Source organism: Poecilia reticulata, linkage group LG14 (assembly GCF_000633615.1).
Source record: "Poecilia reticulata strain Guanapo linkage group LG14, Guppy_female_1.0+MT, whole genome shotgun sequence".
In the NCBI taxonomy this organism is placed as follows: domain Eukaryota; kingdom Metazoa; phylum Chordata; class Actinopteri; order Cyprinodontiformes; family Poeciliidae; genus Poecilia; species Poecilia reticulata.
This window is the reverse complement of record NC_024344.1, coordinates 24923110-24946033: the sequence shown is the minus strand read 5'-3', so window position 1 is coordinate 24946033 and position 22924 is coordinate 24923110. Positions and strand designations below refer to the sequence as shown.

The 22924-nt window shown below is 39.6% G+C and overlaps 1 protein-coding gene across 3 annotated transcripts in view; it reads left to right on the top strand.

Moving 5' to 3' along the window:
* Positions 1-22032, top strand: part of zbtb16a (zinc finger and BTB domain containing 16a) — a 183224-nt gene extending 161192 nt beyond the window's left edge. For all 3 annotated transcript variants that reach the window (XM_017308633.1, XM_008428573.2, XM_008428574.2), the window contains 3 exons: positions 4382-4552; positions 12484-12654; positions 16632-22032. In XM_017308633.1, coding sequence (XP_017164122.1) covers positions 4382-4552; positions 12484-12654; positions 16632-16861 — 572 coding nt within the window. In that variant the 3' untranslated portion in view covers positions 16862-22032. The remainder of the gene's footprint in view (positions 1-4381; positions 4553-12483; positions 12655-16631) is intronic.
* Positions 22033-22924: the final 892 nt, after the last annotated feature.

The following is a 22924-nucleotide window of genomic DNA, read 5'->3' as shown; positions in this document are numbered from 1 at the left end:
CTGTAAAGTATTTTGAAAATAGTCATATAACCCTTGCTAGGTTAATGGTTAATCACAGTTTCTACTCTAAGGTCATTACTGAAGTTTGTCTGACATCGTCTGTATGCTCCAGAGCAGCAAACCTAAGTAACTGATAATCAATTAATGAAGTTTAATCAGTCATGCTGCTATACAGACAAAATACCACAAAATACCTTAAAAGCAAGTATGAGGGGGTTTTTTCGCATACTTTTTTTCATTTCAGCTTTGGTTTTGACAGACTTCTCATACACTTTGGTATATTTCTCTTTCTTTTCACCATGACTAAGTGATGTATTTAGATGTTGATCAGTTTTTGGATTTATGTAACTATTTTTCCCACCGTCGTTCCACGCTTTACGTGTCTACTTTGACAAAACTGTAATGCTTTTCTAACAGAAGTGACTGGCTGCTTTTAAATCTGACACACATATTGTCCTCCAATCAACTTAATGTGTCCCGGCAGCCACTGTAGCTGCCCTGACTTCAAAGTGGCCGTTTTTTGTTGTCTCGTGCTTCCACTTTTTGTTTCCAAGCTTTGTTTTTCTGTGAGGATGTCAGGGCGTGTTTGCATCTGGGTTTCATATATCCGCCCTGCTAAAGCCCAAAGGTCAGAGGTGTGTTGACCTTTTACATTCCAGAAACCTTTTCTCCTCTAATTCCCCATATTTGGCCAAAGTCTTTGTGAGGCTAAAGTCTCTCCCACCCCTCTAACATTTACTTCTCTCCCTCTTTTTTTTGACTCTGGACCACTTCCACAACTATAATAAGCGTTCATTTTTTTCTCAGTCATACATGATTTTTCTCCAAAATGATCTGGAACACAAACATTATTTATGTATTCCAAGACAAACTATTTTAAAAGTCTACAGGTAGGTGAGAAGTCTCAATAAAAACCCAGGAGAAAATAATCAAATTTATATTTTTATTCTTTTTAAAATTACACTTTCAATGAACTTATTAAAATTCATTATTATTAGCAGCTCATGTCACATATTAATGTCAGCTCATGTTTTACTACCCTAACCTGTAGAATCAAGAATTGATTTAAATATAATCTTTCTTACAACATGAAGCAGGCTGAAAGCCTTAATCTAAAAAGAAATAAACCTAAGAAATAGTCTGGAAGCAATTATAAAGTCATATCATTATGTGTGATGATTGATATCAAAGACTTCTGTGCACCAGTAGAGTCAACCCAACTACCACTTCAGTTTATTTAGCACAAAGTCACAGCACGCCATCAAATTTACAAAATGTACAGATGCCAAGAAAAGTATGTCCATTCCAATTGATCCTGTAGGATAATGCAGTCAAGTTCAGTTTATTATTAGTTAAAAAGTTTTTTAATCTAGGGAAACATAGCAGGTGGTAGCCGTCATAAGTAGCTGCATTACCATTACAAATATGTGCAAAGCTTTGTCAATGTTTGGCTAAAGCCAAAAAAAGCTGTTTCCTTTAAATAATAAATGCAATTAAAATTACAAGTAAGTACGTTTATTCACCAGACTACTCATTAAAAAACATGCCATGTTATGAACTACTTCCTATTGTCGTCTGTCTTATCTGCCTAGTAAAATCCAGTTGCTGATCACAAATCATGTGAAGTGTAAAAAGTGTTTTATAAAATAAAATAATTTCAATGCAGCCAGAAAAATCACTTCAACGTAATGGAAAAACGTTTTATCAAAAAAACTGACGTCAGTCCTAACATTAGTATGTCAGTGCTCAAATTATTGCCACAGATCTGCAACATTGGCATGTTGTCAGTAACGCCAACTGCTCAGATCTGGTAACATTAGCATATTATCAGTAACGCTAGCTACTTATATCATTAGCATGCTAAAGCCAGCACTACATGTCAGCACTAGCAGTTCAGGTCTGCTAACCTTCACATCCTAGAATGCTAGTACTAACATAAACAGCAAATTATTGTTACTTCAAGATTCATTAAAAATGCTCGACAAAAATGTCCAGAACCATCTAAACATGCTAGTGTGTAAACATAAGTCTTAGCATGTTAACGTACTCATATCCATTACACCCAAAAATTTCCCAGATGTTTCATCTCCTAAAATGTCCGATTATTATTGTTACCCTAAAATTTAAAATTCATTGGTTACAACAGTAAGTTGCTAACCTAGTAACTTAAAAGTGCCCTTGATAAACTTTCGGTCATAAAGAAACAAAGAGAATATGTATTCAGCTTCTATAAATTCATACATTTTTAAACAGACTTTTAAGTCTTTTTTATATATTAAAGCATAATTTAAACTTCCACATCTTTTAGTGTCTCAAACAAAACATTTTCACAGAATTTAACCAAGACTTGACATGTTTATTAAAGTGTAAATGCAGTTCAATTATTCGTTTAATCAATGTATTGATGTGGATTGATGTCTTGTTGCACTCTAAGCAAAGACCAGATCAATTTCATAATAAAAAATATGCAAATATGTGTTGAATCAGATCTCAACCATATATAACAGATTATATAAACTATTTTCTCATTAGTAAACTCAGTATTTTTTTGCATTAAACGTTGTGACACAGTTTCACTCTGTGGCTGTTGTAACAAAGATTTGCAGTCAATTACAGCAGAGTTTTCAGCTGAAAGCAAAAATCTAACTGTTCATCACATCCGATGAAGGTGTGAATGCTGGTGCAAGCGTTTGTTTATGCTAAATATAATATTGCAGTGAATTACTACAGCAACATGAATGGAAAACAACACATGGGTGTCCTTATAACACATGTACCTCTCTATATAGTTAATGAAGGAGTGAGCATTTCAAACAGCAGACACAAACAAATCACACAAGTTGCTGATACAGTGAATAATGCGACAGGAAACACAGCCACACACGTGTGACATGTTATATTTTACTAACTGTTCCCTGGCGGGCTTACGTGCTGCATGCTGTATTTATAGAGATTAAAGACGTACACATTTCTAATGTTTCAGGGTGGCTGCGCAGACTGATAAAGATCTCCTATGCAATACTTCAATCGAATCTCGACTTCAGCGAGCGTGGTGCATTTTTCTCCAACAGAGATAAAGAGCACATAGTTGCAAGCGCACAAACAGCTAAACAACAACAACAAAAAATGCAAACACACACCACAGGGTTGCACGGCCGCTTCGAACACACACTCCCTTCACACTTTTTTCAATTACCAGGCTGGGGAAAACTCTGGGGAAGGACTGAGTGTTTGGAGCTCAGTTTCTATTTCATCAGTCAATAACACATCTTTGGGGCAAAGCTGACACTAATTTAAAAATCTATGAAGAGCAGCCCGCCTCATGTTCATAACCACTGGAGGAGGAGGAGGAAGAGGAGGAGGAAGAGGAGGACCCACGACAGCCTGCACACCTGATCAATCACCGTTGTGGCGTTCTAAAGAATGAAGGGGGAGATGTTGCAGGAGGATGATGATGGGAGGAAAGGTGCAGACGAGTTTCAGAGCATCATCTGAAGATAGTAACTTCAGCTTGTGTTAGTGGAAGATAAAGAAAGTGAAATCTAGAGCTATGAGGGGAGCAAAATAAATTTTACACTAACTACATTTCCACTGGCCATAAAATTGCAGAAAATGGAATTACGAAAATAAATTTGCTTAACGGAAACTATTTGTAACGGAAATCATTTGATCTGCTAATGTTAGCAGATCTGAGATATAGCTGCAGTGGCGCAACTACACATTATTTAGGTGGATGTGAAAATAACCCCCCCACCCCCGAGGCGACGATACGTGAAGGGTAAAACTCGCTACATTTACCTCATTATGTGCGCGAAGTGAAGGAGCGTAAGGCGCGCTGAAGTGTATGGGAAAACATCATTGGCGTGCCGCCCCCTCCAGACTGGGTTTTGGCGCCCCCTATGGTGCTGCGCCCCAATGCGTTGCATATGCTGCATACCCACTTTTTGCGCCACTGGGTAGCTGCAGATAATGCTCTCTGCTCCCTTGTTTTCCACTTTGTGCTTGTTTTGTGGACTACTTTTACTGTTGTAAATTTCCTGTTGTGCTGTGTGGAGGATATGAATGTATTTTGGCACTTTTGCACTATTAAGAAGCCACTGACTTGCTCCCTAATGAGTAAAACAATTAGGACAAAGTCCTGTTGGACACGTATAACTGATGTCACAATCTGGGCAAATTGCACTGTGGCTTTTTCTCTTCGATCTAGTCAAACAGAACTTGTAATTCTGACCACCTTTCCTTTACTTGCCACATTAATCTAGTGACACACTGGCAGACAGACGTGCAACAGACCATTGAAAAAGATATTGGAATAATGTCGTCCAGTTTCCACCTCTGATTAACCTGTGACCTCTCTGTTTTTTGGGTTTTTTCTCTGCAGGCTCGGACATGGCCATCTTTTGCCTTCTTTGTGGGAAGCGTTTCCAGACCCAGACAGCACTGCAGCAGCACATGGAAGTGCATGCCGGCGTTCGCAGCTACATTTGCAGCGAATGCAACCGTACTTTCCCCAGCCATACTGCACTCAAACGCCACCTCCGCTCACACACAGGTTAGTGGAAGCACTCGGTGTCCGTCTTCACTGCTGACGAGACGGGTATCTTCAGGGCTTTATGTCTAAGTATCTTGCTTCGTTTTGACTCGAGTTCCTCTGTTGTGCTACTTTTTACCCTAAATTCTCCGGTTGCTCTGCAACATGCTTTGAAGGTTTTACTCTAGCTTTTTAATGTCACCTTTTAGTAAATATCCAGAACTCAAACTTACGTGGCTGAAATATCTGAAGCCTAACCCGACTTCATGTCCATTAACAATGTGAAATAGTAAAACACTCCAACAAGTCCATCATCTTTTCTAATTAATTCAAGGTATATGGGGAAAAATAAGTTGTCATATGCTGGATTTACTGCGACAGACTGGCGACCTGTCCAGGGTGACCCCGCCTCTCGCCCGGAAYGTTAGCTGGAGAGAGGCACCAGCAACCCTCCCGACCCCATTAAGGGACAAGGGTGTAAGAAAATGGATGGACGGATGCTGGATTTTTTTTTTTTTTTTTGGCTTATATGTTGTGCTATGTATTTGCAAAAGTGAAGGAAAATGAGTTTCTTCCCCTTTTGACTGACATTCCTAAATTATAGAGATAAGTTTACAATTAATACAACAGGATAGTGAGGGAGGGACTTCATTACAGTTTTCATCCAGGCACACGCAGGCCTCCAGAGCAGACGTGCAATGCCCTGTGAGCAGCGATGGGGGAAAAAAGTTGTGGTTTTGCAACAAAAAACAAAAAGACTTCAACATTAAACTTACAAAAGCTGTCTTTGCTCAACTTTGCTGTTTGTGGATTTTGTGGTTCTGTGTCTTCAATCTTGACCTTCGGCATCCACTGGAGTGGATGAGCTTCAGATCTTCTAAGTCTGGCATGCCAAAGAGTAGGCACCGCTACCGGGTAAATAACACCTTTCCATTGCAGAAACTGCAGTGAAAAAGTACTACAGGCATTGCAGCATTCATCTTTTATCCAAATGAATCTTATTTCTCCAGTATTGAGAAATGATGAGTAAAGATCTGATTTTGATACCCAGTTGATTCATTAGCTTAATTTCTTTTATTTTAAAATTATACATTGCATATGGCCTTAAAAGCTGTAAAACCAAAGGCGCATTTGAAATGAACACCTTCTCCTGTAAAACAAAAAATGGTTTTATTTCTAAATTTGTGGGGAGATATAAATTTTGTTCCAAATAGAAAACAATAATAGAAAAAAACTTACCACTGATCAACTCTTTGACCACTTTAACAGCATCCTGTTTATGCTAAATCCAGTGTATCCTGGCTGTGGATCATATTGACTATTTCTTGGATACATAAAAATAAACATATAACCGGAACGTTCCACACCATCCATGGGCCCAGTTCAGTTGTAGCTCCATAGGACAATGGCACAGTGTCACTCACTGGCATCAAACAACACATTAACCACTAAACATAGAAGTACATTACACTTGTTTAATAATTAAGTTACCTACTATAGGTTATTCTACAAAATTGAAGTTTTTAAGACAACATTTCAGCTGATATTGTTTAATGGCCCTGCCTTGGAGCTCCTCCATGAAATGACCCATTTTTTTCCCCCACAATCCCTCTCTCCCACCTGTTTGATTTCTGGGTAACAGAATACCTGACAGCTTAAATTTAAATTGGATTCAGTTTTTCCCTGTGAGTTCTACAAGGATTCTCATGTTTGAATACAGCCTACAGTACAAAACAGAGTACAAAGGCGCGTTTTTATTTTAGGAAATTTAGCTCCGCTGAATAAACAGCATGAATTCAGGTCAACGTGGATGCATTCTGCAGCACTCGGGGGAAGATTATTTACGGCAGTTGTTTTGGTTTTTTATTTTTTTTCCCCCTTTTCCATCAGTCCACTATAATTTACTCAGTGTCGGCTCTCAAGGACAAGACCAGGATTCTAATACATTTTTTCGCTGGAGCAGAGGTAGCCTGACAGATGCGGCTATTCAGAGCAGAGGTGGAGGGSTGGGGAAGAAACGCGGCCATGACAGAATATGAACACATGGAAATGAATCCCATTTCAGCAGCGAGGAAAAGGGCCTTTTTTCTTCCCTCTTTTTCTCCGTCTCTCACCCAACTGCCTGTCTGCGACCTTAAATAACAGTCTCACTGTCAGAGCCGATTTAGCTCACCAGCTCGCGGATAAATATTTGAAACGAAAGGCAGCGAGATGAGAGTAGTCGGCCCTATTTACAAGTCAGGCGAGTACACCATTAGTGTGTGATGGTGGTGGGAGCTGAGGGGCTTCACGGGAGCGTTGTGGAGGGTGTGTGTGGGGGGGTTACAGTAGCGATGCACACATCTGTTCTCTCCACCAGACGCCGGAGAGGACACATGCGGCGCCTCTGATCCACCTGCCCACCCCGGCGACGTAAATGTCACCTCAGCTCGGCGGCGGAGCTGCAGATGCGACTCTGCAGCCTTTTGCCACTTTGAACCTCGTCCCACTGTGGGCGTGTGCTAAATCACAATGAGCCAGCCGTGAACGCGGCCGTTTAAATATGATGCAGAGGTTTTTGTCGGGGGATTATAAAGTCAGCCACTGACGCAGCCGTCGTGTGTGCCAGAAACAGGTCCTAATTTAACCTTTAAATAAAACTAGAGGGCTGGTGTTCCTCTGGAGTCACCCTTTGATGTTATTACCATTCAATGCGTAACGTTGCAAAAATCCTGATTAAAACATCAAGTTCGCATTAGAGGATCAGCCCTATAGCTGCTAGAGATTCTGCTAAATACTGTCTTATGAGATTGGGGATATTTAAATCTTTAAAGACTTGACAGAGAAAAATAAAGACTCAGAATTTGTGGCTTTACTATCTACTATCACTTCATTTTTTGCTGATTCTCATTTTTCTGTCTGCCTTCAGAGAGTTTTTGGAGATGAAAAGGAAACTAAGATTCTCCCAGTTAATGCAGCCAATCATACAGATGCATCTTGTTAAATTTAAATATCAAAAAAATGTTCCAGTAACTCCATTCAATCTGTGACAAATTCTGCTAAAATTGTTAAAGTTGAAATGTTTTGGTTTCATTTTGAGGATAACGGTTTACAGATATTGAAAACCTAAAATTCAACTTCTCAGACATTATAACAGATGGATAAATAAATGAACAGATTCTATATGAGCTGAGTGTGATGGCCAATTAGTCACAGTTGACTTTGGACTTGATAAAACACAGTGGACCAACACCAGCTAATGACACGTCTCTTTTTCCACCACCTGTTTTTCTTCCACTAAGCTTTCCAGTAAACTTCTTGGATAAGACACTGTGTAAACAGCCATTTTCTGCAGTGATGACCTTCTGCGCCTCATCAGCTGGTCAGGTGTTAGGTCAGCAGTCTTTGATCCTGTTTTTAGAAATCTTGTTAATATCATTGGTCTTTATGATTTTGCAGTGTGTTTTGCGTAAAGTGGAAGCCGTAGTTAACAAAATTAAGAAAGATAAACACTGAATATTTCACTCTGAGTGCAATTAAGGTATAAAATGAATGTCATTTTTGATTTAAATAAACTTTTCAATTATGTTTTACTTTATCTGTATGTGACTATATGTCTCTAAGCTTTTACTAAACTCCAATCAAAATCAGATAACAGCCTATTTTAAAAGCTCAAAAGCTAAATATGCCTTGATATCCATTAATGCTCACAGTGGAAACCGTCACAGCATTATCACAGAAGCTTACATCTACAGTCTACCTTTTCTCCACACTTTGGGGTTCAGCCAATCAGGAGCCAAATGAATGACGCACCTGGATTGGCTTCCAATAGCGCGACAAGTAGCTTTGCGGCTAGGCCTTTCAGTGTCACAAATATTCTATCAAATATTTTTAGACATGCTGTATTCACATGTATAATTTGCAAATAATTTGGAGTTATGTTCCACTAAAAAATTCACAGTGTGTTACTGTACAAATAAAAACCATAGCAATTTAGTAATAGTGAAGTATATTCTGTAGTTCAGGCGTTTCAGTTATAGCTAATAACTGAAACTTTAATCTGGGTTTTACTTTAAACCCAGATTAAAGTAAAATTATTTTCCAGCTTTCATCGCTGATTTGTTTTCTAAACTCAAAGCCCTAAAGATTACAACAATTCTCCAACTTCTGTATTGAAGCTTGTCAGTTGTGCTGTGGATGATGTTTTCTTTGTTTCAGGCAGTTTTTTTGCACACAAAAGCATCAAACAAATCGCTCCTTCCCGTTGGCGCTTCCCGTGAAAAGCAGCCTAAGTTAAGACAAGAATTCCCTGTAAATACCAAGATCTCGCTGTTCAACTCTAATTTTAATGGACGGAGCGTGGCAGCGCCTGTTTGGGGCGGAAGCTTTTTAGATGCAGCTCRGCTGTTAGTCGAATCAGTATTCAGTCGTATCAGCTGACAACAGAAAGCACTTTTATGGACGTCCATTGCGCCTGCTTCATTTTACCTGTCTGCAGCCTTATCTTTTGAAAGCAGTCTTGCAGCTACCGGCTCTGACACTGGATCACCATTTAGGGACGAGGAGGAGAAAAAAAAAAAAAACAGATTTAATGGTGTTTATTCCAGCTTCTTAATCTCACCATCTCGCCTCCTCTCCCTCACCAACTCTATTTCTCTGTATCCACCTGCAGTTTCATCACCTCTGCTGGACATACTGTTACAACCATGCTGCCTCTTTGTATTCGTCTCTATAGCATGTGTACCATACAGTATAGAGTCAAGCACTTGTGAATAAACACAATGCTGGCTYGTAGAAGTGCAGTCATGGCAGCTGTGCTTTTCCCTTTCCTAAGCTGCTCTCTCACACACACACACAGAGGGCAGACACTCTCTTTACAGATCAGGCCTTCATTAATATTCTGTTGTTGTGCACTGTCTGTGTGTAAGTGTCTGTGTGTGTGTTTTTTTTTTTTTAAACTCGGAGCCAATTTGCTGTCTGCTGTGGCGGGGTTGTTTTGTGTTCGCAGCTGTATTTGATAGCGACGCAGCCAGACAGAGGGGGAAAGAAAGCGAGAGGGGACCAAAGCCAGTTCTGGTCTTGGCAGAGACGTCGCCCGGTAATTTACAGCCTCTTACCGTGTATAATGAACACACTCCGTGCGCCCATGGGCACCCTCGGCGGCCCTTTGGGGTGTCAAAAGAGGTGATTGGAAGGGAGTGGGGGGGGGGGTCAGGAGACGCAGGTGGTGATGCTTGGGGGCACCCTTGGGTTCACTTGGCGTGCTGCGGTTCCACCTCACTGTGCCGGGTCCTCATCTGCGGCGCCCCCCCGCCGCCATGTGGTCACGCCAGAGACAAGGAGAAATGAAACGGAGAAATGGAGTGGAATGAAAGTGGGATGGTAGCAGTTATCAGATGGACATACGACGTGTTCGCCATTTGAAACGGCAACAAGAAGATCCTGACATAAACTCCTTTTGTGATGATAGAAATGTGTGCAATTTCCATAAAGCTCTGCTTTACGTCTTTGTGCTTTAGTGTTCCCAAGTGGCAGTGGAGGATGACAGGAGCGGGGCGTCATCCTGTTTTATTTTGTCTATTTCAGTAAAATTTACAGCAACCAAATGTCAAATATATTCCTCTCTTATTTTTCCGACCAGAACCTTTTTTTATTCACATTTCCGGTACACCCAAAAATCTGACGCACAAGAACATCCAGAAACAACAGTAACGGACGACAAAGCTGCTTCAAAAAAATGTTCTTATGGGACGCTGGAAAAGACCATTGTTGTGTTCAAGTTGTGCTAAAAGGAGTTAGCCTTTCAGGGAAGCTATTYGAGCCTAAAGTAGCATCTCAGTRTATTAACTCCAACGTTGCAGCAGCTCGTTGGAGCTAATGCTAATGTCGGCACATTTCTACAGCAATTTGTGCCATTCTGAAGGTTGAATAATGTAAATAACGGATTAAAAACTATAATTGTCTTTGTTATAATATGTCAATTTATTCAAAGATTTATCAGCAAAAATGGTTTTGGGATTGAAAATGTTGCTTATTTTGTAAATGTACGTAGTTTTAAAATGTGATTGTGATTAATTGCAGACAGAAGTCCATTTTTCTTGGCCACTTAACTTATGAAAGATTCAGTTCAAATAATGCAGGAAATATCTAGAATAAAGCAGATACTCTGTCATAACGATTGACGTTTGTGTGGATGTGTTTAGCGAACGTCCACTTTGAGTTCTCTGCAACGTGACGTATGCCCGGAAATGTGGAAGCCTTTGATACTTGACTTGGACTTTGAGTCAAAGATTTTTAGACTTTAGACTTGGCTCTCACAAGTGACTTTTTTTTTTCTTTGAGACTTGTCCCTCAAAGGCGTAAATCTGTGACTGTAAGCAGTGTAAAGAACAGAAACGCAGTCTTAAGTGGAGYGTACTTTTTATGTTTTTAAGGTATGTTCCAAGAAAGAAGTYTTACCTAAACAGGAACATGTATTTTATTAGTCAAATTTTACCTCCTTTTTTTCAGCAGCAGACACTTGCACAGCAACAGGACATTAAACATAAATAACCCTCCACAGGCCTCCTCTGTGCATTAGCATTGCATTTGGACTGATAGGAGGCTCCTAATTAAAGGCAGGTGAATCTCAACTCAATTATTATTCTTCCAGCATCGTGCAAGCCCACCGAGCTCTGTGATGGATTGTGATCTCTGCTGTGGATGAGACGCTAGAAAGAGCACAATGTCTTACAGCGGGAGCCACTGATAACTTCATGCAGACAAATAAAGACTGTCACTTTTATTGATTTTCACCCAGCCCCCACTGCCRAGGCCATATACACCCACATCTCCTGCTCTATCCCTGTCTGGGTTTTATCCCCCATCCCTTCATTCCCATTGCTTCCCTTTAATGGAAGTGCATCCAACATCATCCCTAAGGCATCTGAAAACGTTTTCCACCATAAAAGTATAACATTCCCATAATGTGATCAGACTCGAGGATGTGTACGTTTTACGTTCCACTTTTACTCCCATTTTCCTCTCTGGATCTTAAATAAACCAGCTCGGGCATACATACTGTATGTACTTACATAAAATTATAAATAAAATATATGGATGGAAGTGAAATTGTCTTTTAACAGCAGGGCAGTGGTGGAGGCACATAACGAGAAATGCAATTTATTCCCCGGCACGTTGCTGCTTGGACAGGCAGATAATGAAAGGCATAGGTCATTGATGGTGACTTAAACCTGCAGCGGTGGAGCAAAATACATTAATAAATATCTGCAACATCACTCGGATGGAGAGGATAACACGTAAGGGAGCAAATGACGCAAGGAGCAGGTCCTCATCAAACACGGGAATACAATTAGTCCKGGGGCTGCTGTGGAGAGACTCCCTGCAAATCATAATATCGCCCAACGTTGACATGTGAAGATCCATTACGGCTGCCCAGGAGGGACACGTGCTGTGGCAACCTGAGGAGTTGAACGCAATTCCTTTTATCGTTTTCATTTCAGAATCCACAAATACTGTATATACAAATACTTAGTTTTTGTTGGACTGGAGTGCAATAATTCAAAGGAGATAAAATACCTGATGACAAGCACATCCCTCTAGAATTACCGCATTTATCAGTGTTGTTGTCTATTAGTGCATTGTAAACAGTCCGTCTGTAYGGTTTATAATACATTGGGTGGCTGCTGAATAGCCAAGACAGGCAGTAATTATAAGGCTTCAAACAAAGCACAACAGCGGTTCGGGAAAATTGTAGAAAAAGACAAAGGCTGGTATTTGTCTGCTGGTACTGAAATGGATATCCATTAAAACATGCTTGCTGTTTGTGAATAACCCTGTCTGTCCGCATGATAAAGCTTTGTTTTGAGCTGTTAGCTCAGCTGTCAGATGGTTCGGTATGTATATTATATCTTTTTGCAACTACGTACTGTCAGCACTTTAAGTAAATTGGTCTTTCTGTGTCTGCATCACAGCAGGGGACCACCCATTCGAGTGTGAATTCTGCGGTAGCTGCTTCCGAGACGAGAGTACACTGAAGGGCCACAAGCGCATCCACACCGGGGAGAAGCCCTATGAATGTAACGGCTGTGGGAAGAAGTTCAGCCTCAAGCACCAGCTGGAAACCCACTACCGTGTGCACACAGGTACTGCCTCCAAAACAAGTTCAGATGTAAAACAGCAGCTCTTTAACAAGGAGAAATGGATTCAGTCTTTTGCCTCACAAACAGTCTCTATGGAGACAGACTTCCAGTTAACACGTACTTTTGCATTTTGAAGATGGAGAAAGGTTTATTGGTACTTTCATTTCCATTTGAGGTTAATTTTGATCAATCAACTAGAATGCCTCTAAAGTTGGATTAAAACTTTAAAGGCTGAATTCTCTTCATCAAACCAGACCGCAAAACTAGTATGGCTCCCACCCATTGCAAAATGTTGCAGAAAGGAGCAAATTTTTTCAATATTATTAAGTCAATGAAGCATATACCACACAATACATATTCATGAAGATGTTCTTTTAGTGTTTGAATGCATAAAATAAAGAGCATAGCTATTAGCTTGTATTGCCAGTAGTAATCAACATGGTCATGGAGTAGATTAATCAGCAACTTCCACAGGTTTTCTGGCTGGTAATTGGATCACTTTGAAGTTGAGTGAGTTTACTTTTACAGAATCAGGTTCTGACCTTTAAGGCATGTTGAATTCAGCAATTCTTCATCTTTTCAATTTTCAAATATTTGCATAGCACTGTGAGGCTAGCAGTCAAAACTTTAAACACATGTTCCAGAGAAGTATTCACATTAAGACTGTAACCTAAATTAATGACTAAAAACTTTGGTTTTTGATGCCATGCATAAAACATCAACATGGTTTTATGTTGCATCTAGCTTTAGCAACCAGGTTGTTGCTATAGGAACTTCTGGCAGCTAGCCTGTAGACTAACTAAGTTTCAAACAACACTACATATTAAGCATGATATTTTTATTTAAATATTAATCAAATTGTGCTTTCATTTAAAGGGATTTACATAAAAYGGAATTCGTTTTTCTAAAGACTGTTTAGCTAGCTAAGTTTGGTAGTGTTGGTAAGCTAGGTTAGCTTATTTACAGACACATTCTCTAAATATGATGAACCATTTAGGGTTCTCCGAAAACAAGTAACAAAAATCCAAAACAGTTTTTCAGAAATATACGCTTTTTTTGACTTAAAAATTTTGAACTCTAAAAGAAGCCATAAATTAAGCTTTTTGACACTTATACAGGCTCAGCTGCCTTGTATGGTTCAATTAATTCTACATTGAGATCATAGCATAATTATAATGCATTATAATGCATGCATTAAAAAAAAGCTGAATTTGACTGCATTTAAACTTTTCAGAATTAGGGTTTACATGTTCTTGCTCAACTATTGTGTTAAGTGTTTGCTTTCTGACACATTTCTTCTTTTTGTTTTGTATATTGATAATCTGAAACATTTACACTTGTTTTTTAGGAAAACAAATTTGATTATCAGACAAAATATGGCTTTGTAACCCTTCCCAGACTGATGGATGTCAGTGACTGATTCTGTTTTTGACAGATCAGGAGATAATGTGTTCTTTTTGAGAACTTTTTGCCTACTTCATGTTGTCAGATAGGTTCTCTTTAAAGGACCTCATTAAGCTACAGATCTGACAATAATCAGAAGTGGTTGTGGGTAGTGAAATGGAACAAATTTTTGTGATCAATCACTGTTAATATAATAATTTAACAAGAGCAGCAATTATGTTTTCTGTTGTGTCAAGTTGGTTTGGAGAGATTTTTCCCTTAATAAATGGGGAAGGGCCTTTAATATTTATTCTGATTGTCTTTTATATCTTTACGGACCAAATACTTTTCCGTTGCTATGTGTATTCTAGTTTCACGAAATAAAAATATTAATTCTTGATACCTTTGAAGTTCACTCCCAAAGTCAACATGAAGAGAAAGCTTTCTTAACATTTTCCAAACTATGCATGAGCCATCCTGCTACCATAACTCAAATCCCTTTATTTATTTTTAAGAAAAACACTTTCAGTCAGTGCTTCAGGGATTTCTTGGTCATTTTTTTAAACAGCCATTAAAAGACTTCAGGATATCAAAGTTCCAAGGCCCAGAGCAGAGCAGATGAAAATCAGTATTACTGTGATACAGTGGATGAATGTCTCAGAAGACTTTGTATTGATCCCAGTATATTTAGAGCCCCATAAAGATGTTGACACAGTGATAGGCTAGGTGCCCTGGAGAATGAGTGCATGCTGCAAACTCGATTGAGTGAGTATAGTCTACCACGAGCGCTCACCAGGGTGGCACACGGCCAAGGGTTTATGCTCTCTCGCCATCTTTTTTCCCTCCAACACACACTCACACACAGACACACGCTCGCATCAGCACCCTCCCATCTCCCATTCAATAAACCAGCTGTTAAGCCACACTATCAAGGCAGCCTGTCCAATAATTGGCTCCCCTCCGTCCACCCTTTCCCCTTTTGTATGAGGGAGGGGGGGCTTTGCGTTAAGCCGGAGAGCAACAGCAGATAACAAGAGCGAGTGACAAGCTCACAGTCAAAGGCCACCTCACACAAAAGCAGCTGCTTGATGAATCATCGACATTGGCAACCTAACCCCTACCCACCCCACGCCTCTCCACACATCCCAAATGCCAATGACTGATCAATACCAAGGCCCCATTTGCAATTCGTTATTAGCCGATTATCTGAGGGGACTGTGTTTACAGTGTGGTTATCAATATCAACACCCTGCATGCGTTCRCACTGAAATTAAACAGGTTTGCAGCGCTGCGTTCATACCTATTGGCTAAGTGACACCGTTATCCGGTGCAGGCTAAGGTCAAGGTTAAACCGGGTTTTCTCCGGGACAGACCGGACGAGCGACAGAACAGGCGGCTGTTTGTCGCCGCACACATGTGTGCGGTTCTGTTGAAAGGTGGCAGCGAAGCGACGGGCCAGATCACTTCCGACAGCTCATTTCAAATGCCATTGGTAAAGGTCAGCATTTACATGTCTAATTTGAGTCTGCCGGCTTGAGCGCTGGTGGATTATTCCCTGCCATCACTCAAATCATTAGCATGTTTAGGACGGCCGCTGCTGCCAAATTGAAATGTGGCCGTTAAACATAACAGCCCCAGCAGCAAGAGAACAGCGTCGTTCTGATTTATAACACCTTCAGGAGTTTAAAGAGGYAGGAGCTGCATGTTAGATACATCACAGATTATCTCGGCGATTGAATCAGCGTTGTTCTGCACATGTGTGGTAAATATTTTGTCTTTTCTAGACTAAATTCTTTATATAAAAAATATTGTTGTACTGTTTCATAAGGATTTGTATATTTAATTTGAGTTATGTAGCAAAAAACATGTTAAGGAGCTGTGGACGCATAGGTAAAAACATAAAACAAACAATCCAAATGTTTCCATTTGTTTTTTGTTTTTTGTTTAACACAAATTAACACACCATTAAAGTTTAACACAAATATGTTGCTTTTTTTCATAACTGGATGCATCTGATTCTGTTTGTTAGARAATTACATCAAAATCTCAATGAAACCCATTTGATGCTATCCACAAACTAAATGTTTGCTTAGGAATGATGGCAGGAAAAAGCCTTTTCTGTTCTACCATCACAAACGTAAACATGGTGGTTTGTCAAAGTATATTTAGCTTGTTCTGTCAGATGAGACAAAGAACTGTTCATTTTTGAGAGGTGTAAAAATGAATCTGATAGGTAGTGAGGAGCAAACAGGTGGATCATATATACGTTGGTCAGTGTTCCAGTTATTATGGGTTAAAGGCATCTCTAAACAGGCGAGGTTTTAGCCTTGATTTAAAGGAACTCAGTATTTCAGCTGTTTTTCAGTTTTCTGGAAGTTTGTTCCAGATTTGTGCATAAAAGCTGAAAGCTGCTTCTCCTTGTTTTGGTTTGTATTAATATTTATATGACTGATGGAAGTCATTGGCAATAAAACCTTTTTTTTCTTATCCTTTCAGTCAGATTTAGCATCAGTTCACAGCAGGAGTCTGAAATGAGCCCAAAATGAMTTTATAATTAACGTAATCGTTGTCTTCCACCACCTTCCCATCATCTGCAGGTGAGAAGCCATTCGAGTGCAAGCTGTGCCACCAGCGATCCAGGGACTACTCGGCCATGATCAAGCACCTGCGCACCCACAATGGCGCCTCGCCCTACCAATGCACCATCTGCCTGGAGTACTGCCCCAGCCTGTCAGCCATGCAGAAGCACATGAAAGGTCACAAGCCTGAAGATATCCCTCCAGACTGGCGCATAGAGAAGACATACCTGTACCTCTGCTACGTCTGAGACGGGAATGGGGTGAAGTGAATGCAGAGGGAGGGAGTGGATGGGGGCAGAGAGGTAAGAGGAATGTAACGGCACGGGTAGGAGGTCTTGAAGATTGAGGAATGTCAACAAGAAGATGCTTGAAGAAAAAAAAAAAAAGAAGAGCGTTTAGTGTTTTTGTTTGGTTTTGTTTTTACATGCAAARGCGGCGACGAGGAGCTGGGCGTAGGGGCGGGGGCGGTGGGGCTAAAAGACTTGGACATGGAGAGAGTTCTCCAGCATTGTTCGGATTCACCGGGTCGTTCACTACATCTGCAACTGTGCTATTGTTTCAGGTCATTTCCTGCAGCACCACAAAGCAAGCAGGCTGCAAAGAAGTGACTGTTTGGATGCTGCTGCCACTTTGGTGAGAAGGCAGATTCTCAAGGGCTATCTGACCATCCTCTMTTCTTTTTTTTTCACATTGCTTTTTTGGTGCCATGCTTTCCAAATGTTGCATTCGCTATTTTCCAAGTTATGTCTAGATTTGAGTATTTTAATGAACATTCTGTTATAAGTTCTTGAACTGTTTCCGTTTCCTTTTCCAATGCCCAAAAACCTGCAAGTTTATGAGTCCATTCCTGAATTTCCACCAGAAGCAACGGTGGCTTTGAGATAGCCCCTGAGAATCAGTGTGGGCCCCTGCAGGCTTATGCAGTAGATGGGACAGTTGAACTGGACTAGTGGGAGTATTAAGATGCTGCAAACCAAGCAGGGAAGACACCAGCGCTGCTTCTCCCTGGAGGTCTCCCCGGCTTCTTCAGCGGTCTTCCTGGGTCGGAGACGCTCCAGTCACCACTGGCCACTCAAGGCCGACAACCGTCACTTTTATGTCGTATGTTATTATAATTTTTTTTAGCTCTGCATCATAGTTTATCATGGCTTGATTGCACAGGTAAAGCAAACTACGACAACAGTCTCTGTTTGATGTCAGCAAGGTGTATAAACCCTTCAACAAAATATAACTCGCTATCATAATATCGCACAAGAAAACCCAGCTATATTCAGCAATAGGTGTCTGGACTGCTTCTACCCATTTATCCCCATGACTATCAGTGTCTCACACTAACGATACCCAACACAAACTGACTCATAGCAGAAAAGCTTAAGCTGCCGTGGCTCTGTCAGCTCACCACAGCGGAGGAAAACGAATCATCAGGGGGAGAAGGCTTGTCGTCTGCGTGAATCCTGTGACTCGGACGGTTTGSGGTCAACATGCTGAGGATGCCTTAGCTGCACAATCCCAACRTTCGTCGGTTTTAAGGACTAAACGGCAAGAGCCCTGAATGTGAACGTCTGGAAATGGGGAGCGCATGATGAGGCTGTATGAAAGTACAGATTGATGCTTCGACGTCAGAAAACGGAAAGTTCCCACCTCTTTTTAGACGTTGCTTTATTACTTTCCCTGCCTGGAAAAGCGAAGCATCCTTAYCGTTTGAAATGTGCACTCTACTCAGTCCTTCTGAGGGAAACAACGCTGGAGAAGTGAAGGTGGGCATCTCCAACTTTCTGGCGTTTAAACCTGTTCCACACAAGTGATTGTCATGACATCTTTTGGGGATTTACATATCCAAAAGGCAGGTGGTCACCGGTCGGATGAGGCGCAGCCAGGCAGAAGAAATTAGCTCTTTCTGCGGTTCCGTCTGTGCGCTTCGTCCCTCTCGTCTCTTATTGTGGTTCTTTTTATTGACTTTGAGTTTGAGCTCAACACATCGTACTTGAATTACCTCTCTCTCTCTATTTCTCTCTCTCTCTCTCTCTCTATCTCTCTCTGTGTTTTTTTGTTGGGTTTTTTGTGTGTGTGACCTCATGTTCCYTGTGTATTTTATAATTTCCCTTTTGTTTCAAGTGTACGTTTGGGCCGGTGCATGTCGGAGGATGCATCGCAGCAAAAAAAAAAAATGTGATGAGGCGGAGCACGTTTGCAGAGAAATTAAGTGCCACAGAGAAGAGATTCAGTTTTCTTTTTTCATTATGTTTTCTGTGTTACCAAACTTGGTATTAAGTCTGTTTGTTAAGGAGCCGGATGGTTCGCTCATTCATTCTAAAAGCTACCTCTGAGTTGTTTCCATGTTTGTTTGTTTTTTTGGGAAAAAAAAAAAAGAAAACTTACATTCTTTTGTGTTTGTGTTTTTGCATTATCTGTCAAAGCTACATCATCTCATGCTTTTTTTTTTAAAGTTGATTTATGATTGTCTGTGTTTTTAAGAAAAGTCTATGAAACCGTAAAGCGGAGGTGGACAGGATGAGGAAAGTCATTCGAATGGATGTTTATTCTTCTCTTACGTTCTCCCCYTGCGCCTCCAACGACAGAAGAGCGGAGGAAAAAAAAAAGAAAAGCTAAAAAAAAAGCTATTTTGAAGCCTTAAAGTGACGAGTAAGACGGATGAGTTCTGTTGCTTCTTGAGTGCGTTTAAAAACAAGAATTTAAACTTGAACATATGTGAATAGAGTTGTAGTTTTGTAATGTGAAATAAAAAAAAAGCAAAGTGAACAGGATTGTTGGTTGAGAACGCTGCAGCGCACAGGGCATGTCACATTTGATGCAGAGCGCATTGGACAATTTGGACGTGCAAGGCGTAATCATAAAAAAAAGAAAAGAAAAAAGACAAACCAGAAGGTTAAAAATAGAGCTTCTCCCTTTGAGAGAAGCATGCGTGTGTTTCTGAACAAGAGCCAACAGAGGCAATTTGATATATAAAAAAATGGTGATATTTTTGTATTCAGTGTCTGTCCTTTTTTCCATTTTTGTGGAGGGTTAAAGCAGGGCACAAATAATATTTGTAATTTTTTTTTAAGCGTTATTTTCCCCCTCCTTCTGGGTGTGAATCATTTTTGCCTGCTCCTCTTTGATATTGTTGGACAAAAGCAAAAGGAAAAAAAAAAAACTATTTGTGTGAACACGTTGTAATAATAAGTGTTGCTTTCTGGGTGTCAGTTGCATTGTCGGTGAAGGACTAAATCTATCCACCAGTTTTACAGATGTGTGAAAAAGTGACGATTATTAAAAATAAAGACACAAGACAATACAAAAAGAAAAAAAAAGAACGGAAACGGCAGACAGGGGGCGCTGCCGAACCGACCAATTAGTACTCGTCATTCAGTTGTCAATCAAACTTGACTGTCAACGTTTTTATTTAGTTTATTTCTTTGTACTTGAAAAAAAAAGAGAAAAGAATAAGGGATGGCATGTCCCGTGGTGTCTTGCCATTTTATTCTCAAACACTGTGAGCTGAGGCCGGGGTGGTGGGCGGGGCTTCGGGTAATATCCACCCACCATAATAATAAATGAAAACCCAGTCACGGTTCAGTCTGAACGCCACAATGCAAGCCTGTTCAGTCACATTATTCTTCTCATCGTCCTCTGAATGTTTTCTACTTGTTGAAAAAGTGTGTAACTGTGTGAGAGTGTGTGTGTGTATGTGTGCGTGTTAATGGGAAAATGCACTAATCAGATACAAAATAAAATGATATTCTATGCCACTTTTTTCTGTTGGGGAAAAAAAGATTATATATATATACATATATATATAAATATATACATATACATTGGCATCGATATAGTTCTTCCCTCAGTGTTCCTCGGGTGTTTCTGTACTATCTTTGTGCCTAAAAATGGAAATTGTTCAACAAAAATAATCCATCTGTATCTGCTTACGTTCTGTATTTCCAGAAGAAAAATAAAAGTGTTGTCTCCAGCACCCTAGGGATGTCATGAAGCTCAAATTATGAATTTTTTTATTTTTTTAAAAGCCAATTGTTGCAATAACCTTCTAGATTCACTTCTTTAAGCTGTACTCTGTTATTGGCATCCGGAAGCTTTTTTTTTTTCTCAACAGCTGATTTAGAGTAAAATATATATATATATATAAAAAATTACATTCTGAATTCATGCAATTGTTGTTATTTTGTCTCAATAGCCTTGCTGTTGAGGATTTTTAGGAAAAAATGAGTGGAAGACTTCCATTCATGCAGATTGGCACTAGGATTCTGTTTATTAAAGTACTTTTTTCATTATTTGTTTGTTTGTTTATCCCCCTTGTTCTACRAAATGCATTTATGAGTCGGGGATGTAAAATTTGGTCCGAGAGGAATCATGGCATCCCTGGAAGCTGGCACTCTGTGTTTTTGGTGTGGTGTTTTTCTAGAACAAAGTAGCCATTTTCATGCAGTGTTGCAGTGCATGTGCCATTGAGGTCTAGACTAAAACTGTTTGAGTAACAAAGCACCAAGACATTGTATTTTTTTATATTAGCACTGAGGACCAATTGCCCCGTCGGACCAAGCGTGACGAAGCTATTTTTTTGTTTTTGTTTTTTGTATCGTAACAAAGCTTTTCTCCCCGTCTTTCCCTGGCTTTGTCTGTGCTACTTCTCTCCTCCATTGTTGTTGCAGCACAAGTGCCAGTCGAGTTGCTCTGTATTAAGAAAATAGTGTTTCTATTATGATTTGAATTGTTTTAGTTTTTGTCTACCTCAGCACCTAATCTTAGCCTAATCTTAGAAGGTGCCCAATTATTATTTTTTATTCTCTTTTTTTTTGTTTGTTTGTTTGTTGTTGTTGTTGTTGTTGCTCTCGTATTGTTGTCACTTGTACAAAAATAAAATGGGAAAAAAAAAATGTTTTTGAAATTTTGCATTAGAGCTTTGCGAAGGTCCTTTGTCTTTTCCGGCGACAACGTGCTATTTTTCTTTCAATTTTTCGGTTGTTTTCTGTTTTGTTTCCCGTGGCAGTACGTTTCCTGTTTAAAAGCCGTGGCACCAATCTATAGCCACCGTCTGTTGATATAGAGGTTGTTTTTTCCTGTTTCGTTTCTCTCCATGTAGATTCAGACACATCTTTGTAACATTTCAGTGTTCTCTGATGGCGTGTTGGAAAAAAAAAATAAAAAGGAAAATTAAAAGATTTAATGCTGCAGGTTCTCTTCTCCATGTTGTCAATAAATTCAATGTTGTGCCTTTTGATAGAAAAAAAATATATTAAAAAAATCTTTTTTCAAATCCTACTAACAGTAGATTGTTGATTGAAGTGGGTTTTTTAATTGTATTTTTATTTATGGGTCTCATAATAAAAATCAAATCATGATGTTGAGTTGTATACTTTGAATCTGCAGTTAGAAAACGAAATAAAAAATGGACTTCATGTTGTCTCTTCATCTGGCTCAATAATTTACTCCTTAAAACACTTTTAACAGAAAAAAACGCTTATTTTCTGTCTATGTGTGTGTGTTAGCATTTCTCACTTTGTAAGGTGTAGTTTTCTAACAAGTACTTGCATTGAGGGCCCACTGCTCCCTATGGGATCCAAAGCCTGGGCCCTATTAGGGTAAGGGTGTCCAAAGTGTGGCACAGGGACCATGTGTGCCCCCTAGATGGATCATTTGGCTGCAATTAAAAAAATAATACATTTTTGTTTCACCAAATCTACAGGAGGTTGATGCAGATGGACACTTTTTATCCTTAATGTGAGCAAAATTATTCTTGATAAATTAAATATAACAAGGCTTTTTATGTTCACCCCAACTATGCAGTGACTTTCACTCTAATTAGACTTGAATGAATGAATATATTAAACTTTAACAAAACAGACTCAAATCTTGGTCTAATTGTGTGGAATGGGTTAAATGTTTTTTTTTTTGTATGTTTTTCTTATAACGCAAACATGCAAAACCCTTTTTAATTTGCGAGTGCACATCCACTCCCTATAAAAATCTGACAATTTAATTTAAACTTTAGCATGCTTAGCTTATTGAGTAGGTTACATTTTAATGTATTGTGATTTATTTTTACATTGACATAAATCACAATGTTGCTCAGTAATTTTAGTTTTTAAAGTTATTACATTCATCAGGTTCACATCTGACGTGACGATTTTGACTCRTGTCAAAAAGTTTGGACACACCTGGWTTAGGGTCCGGCTATARAAATGAATCAAAGATGGATGCAAGTCAATGCAAAGTCTTTGTGACGATAGAATGGGACACTATGTATGTGTGCTAAAGTTTTAGACCAATAAAAATGATTTGAGTGACACCAAAATAAAAAA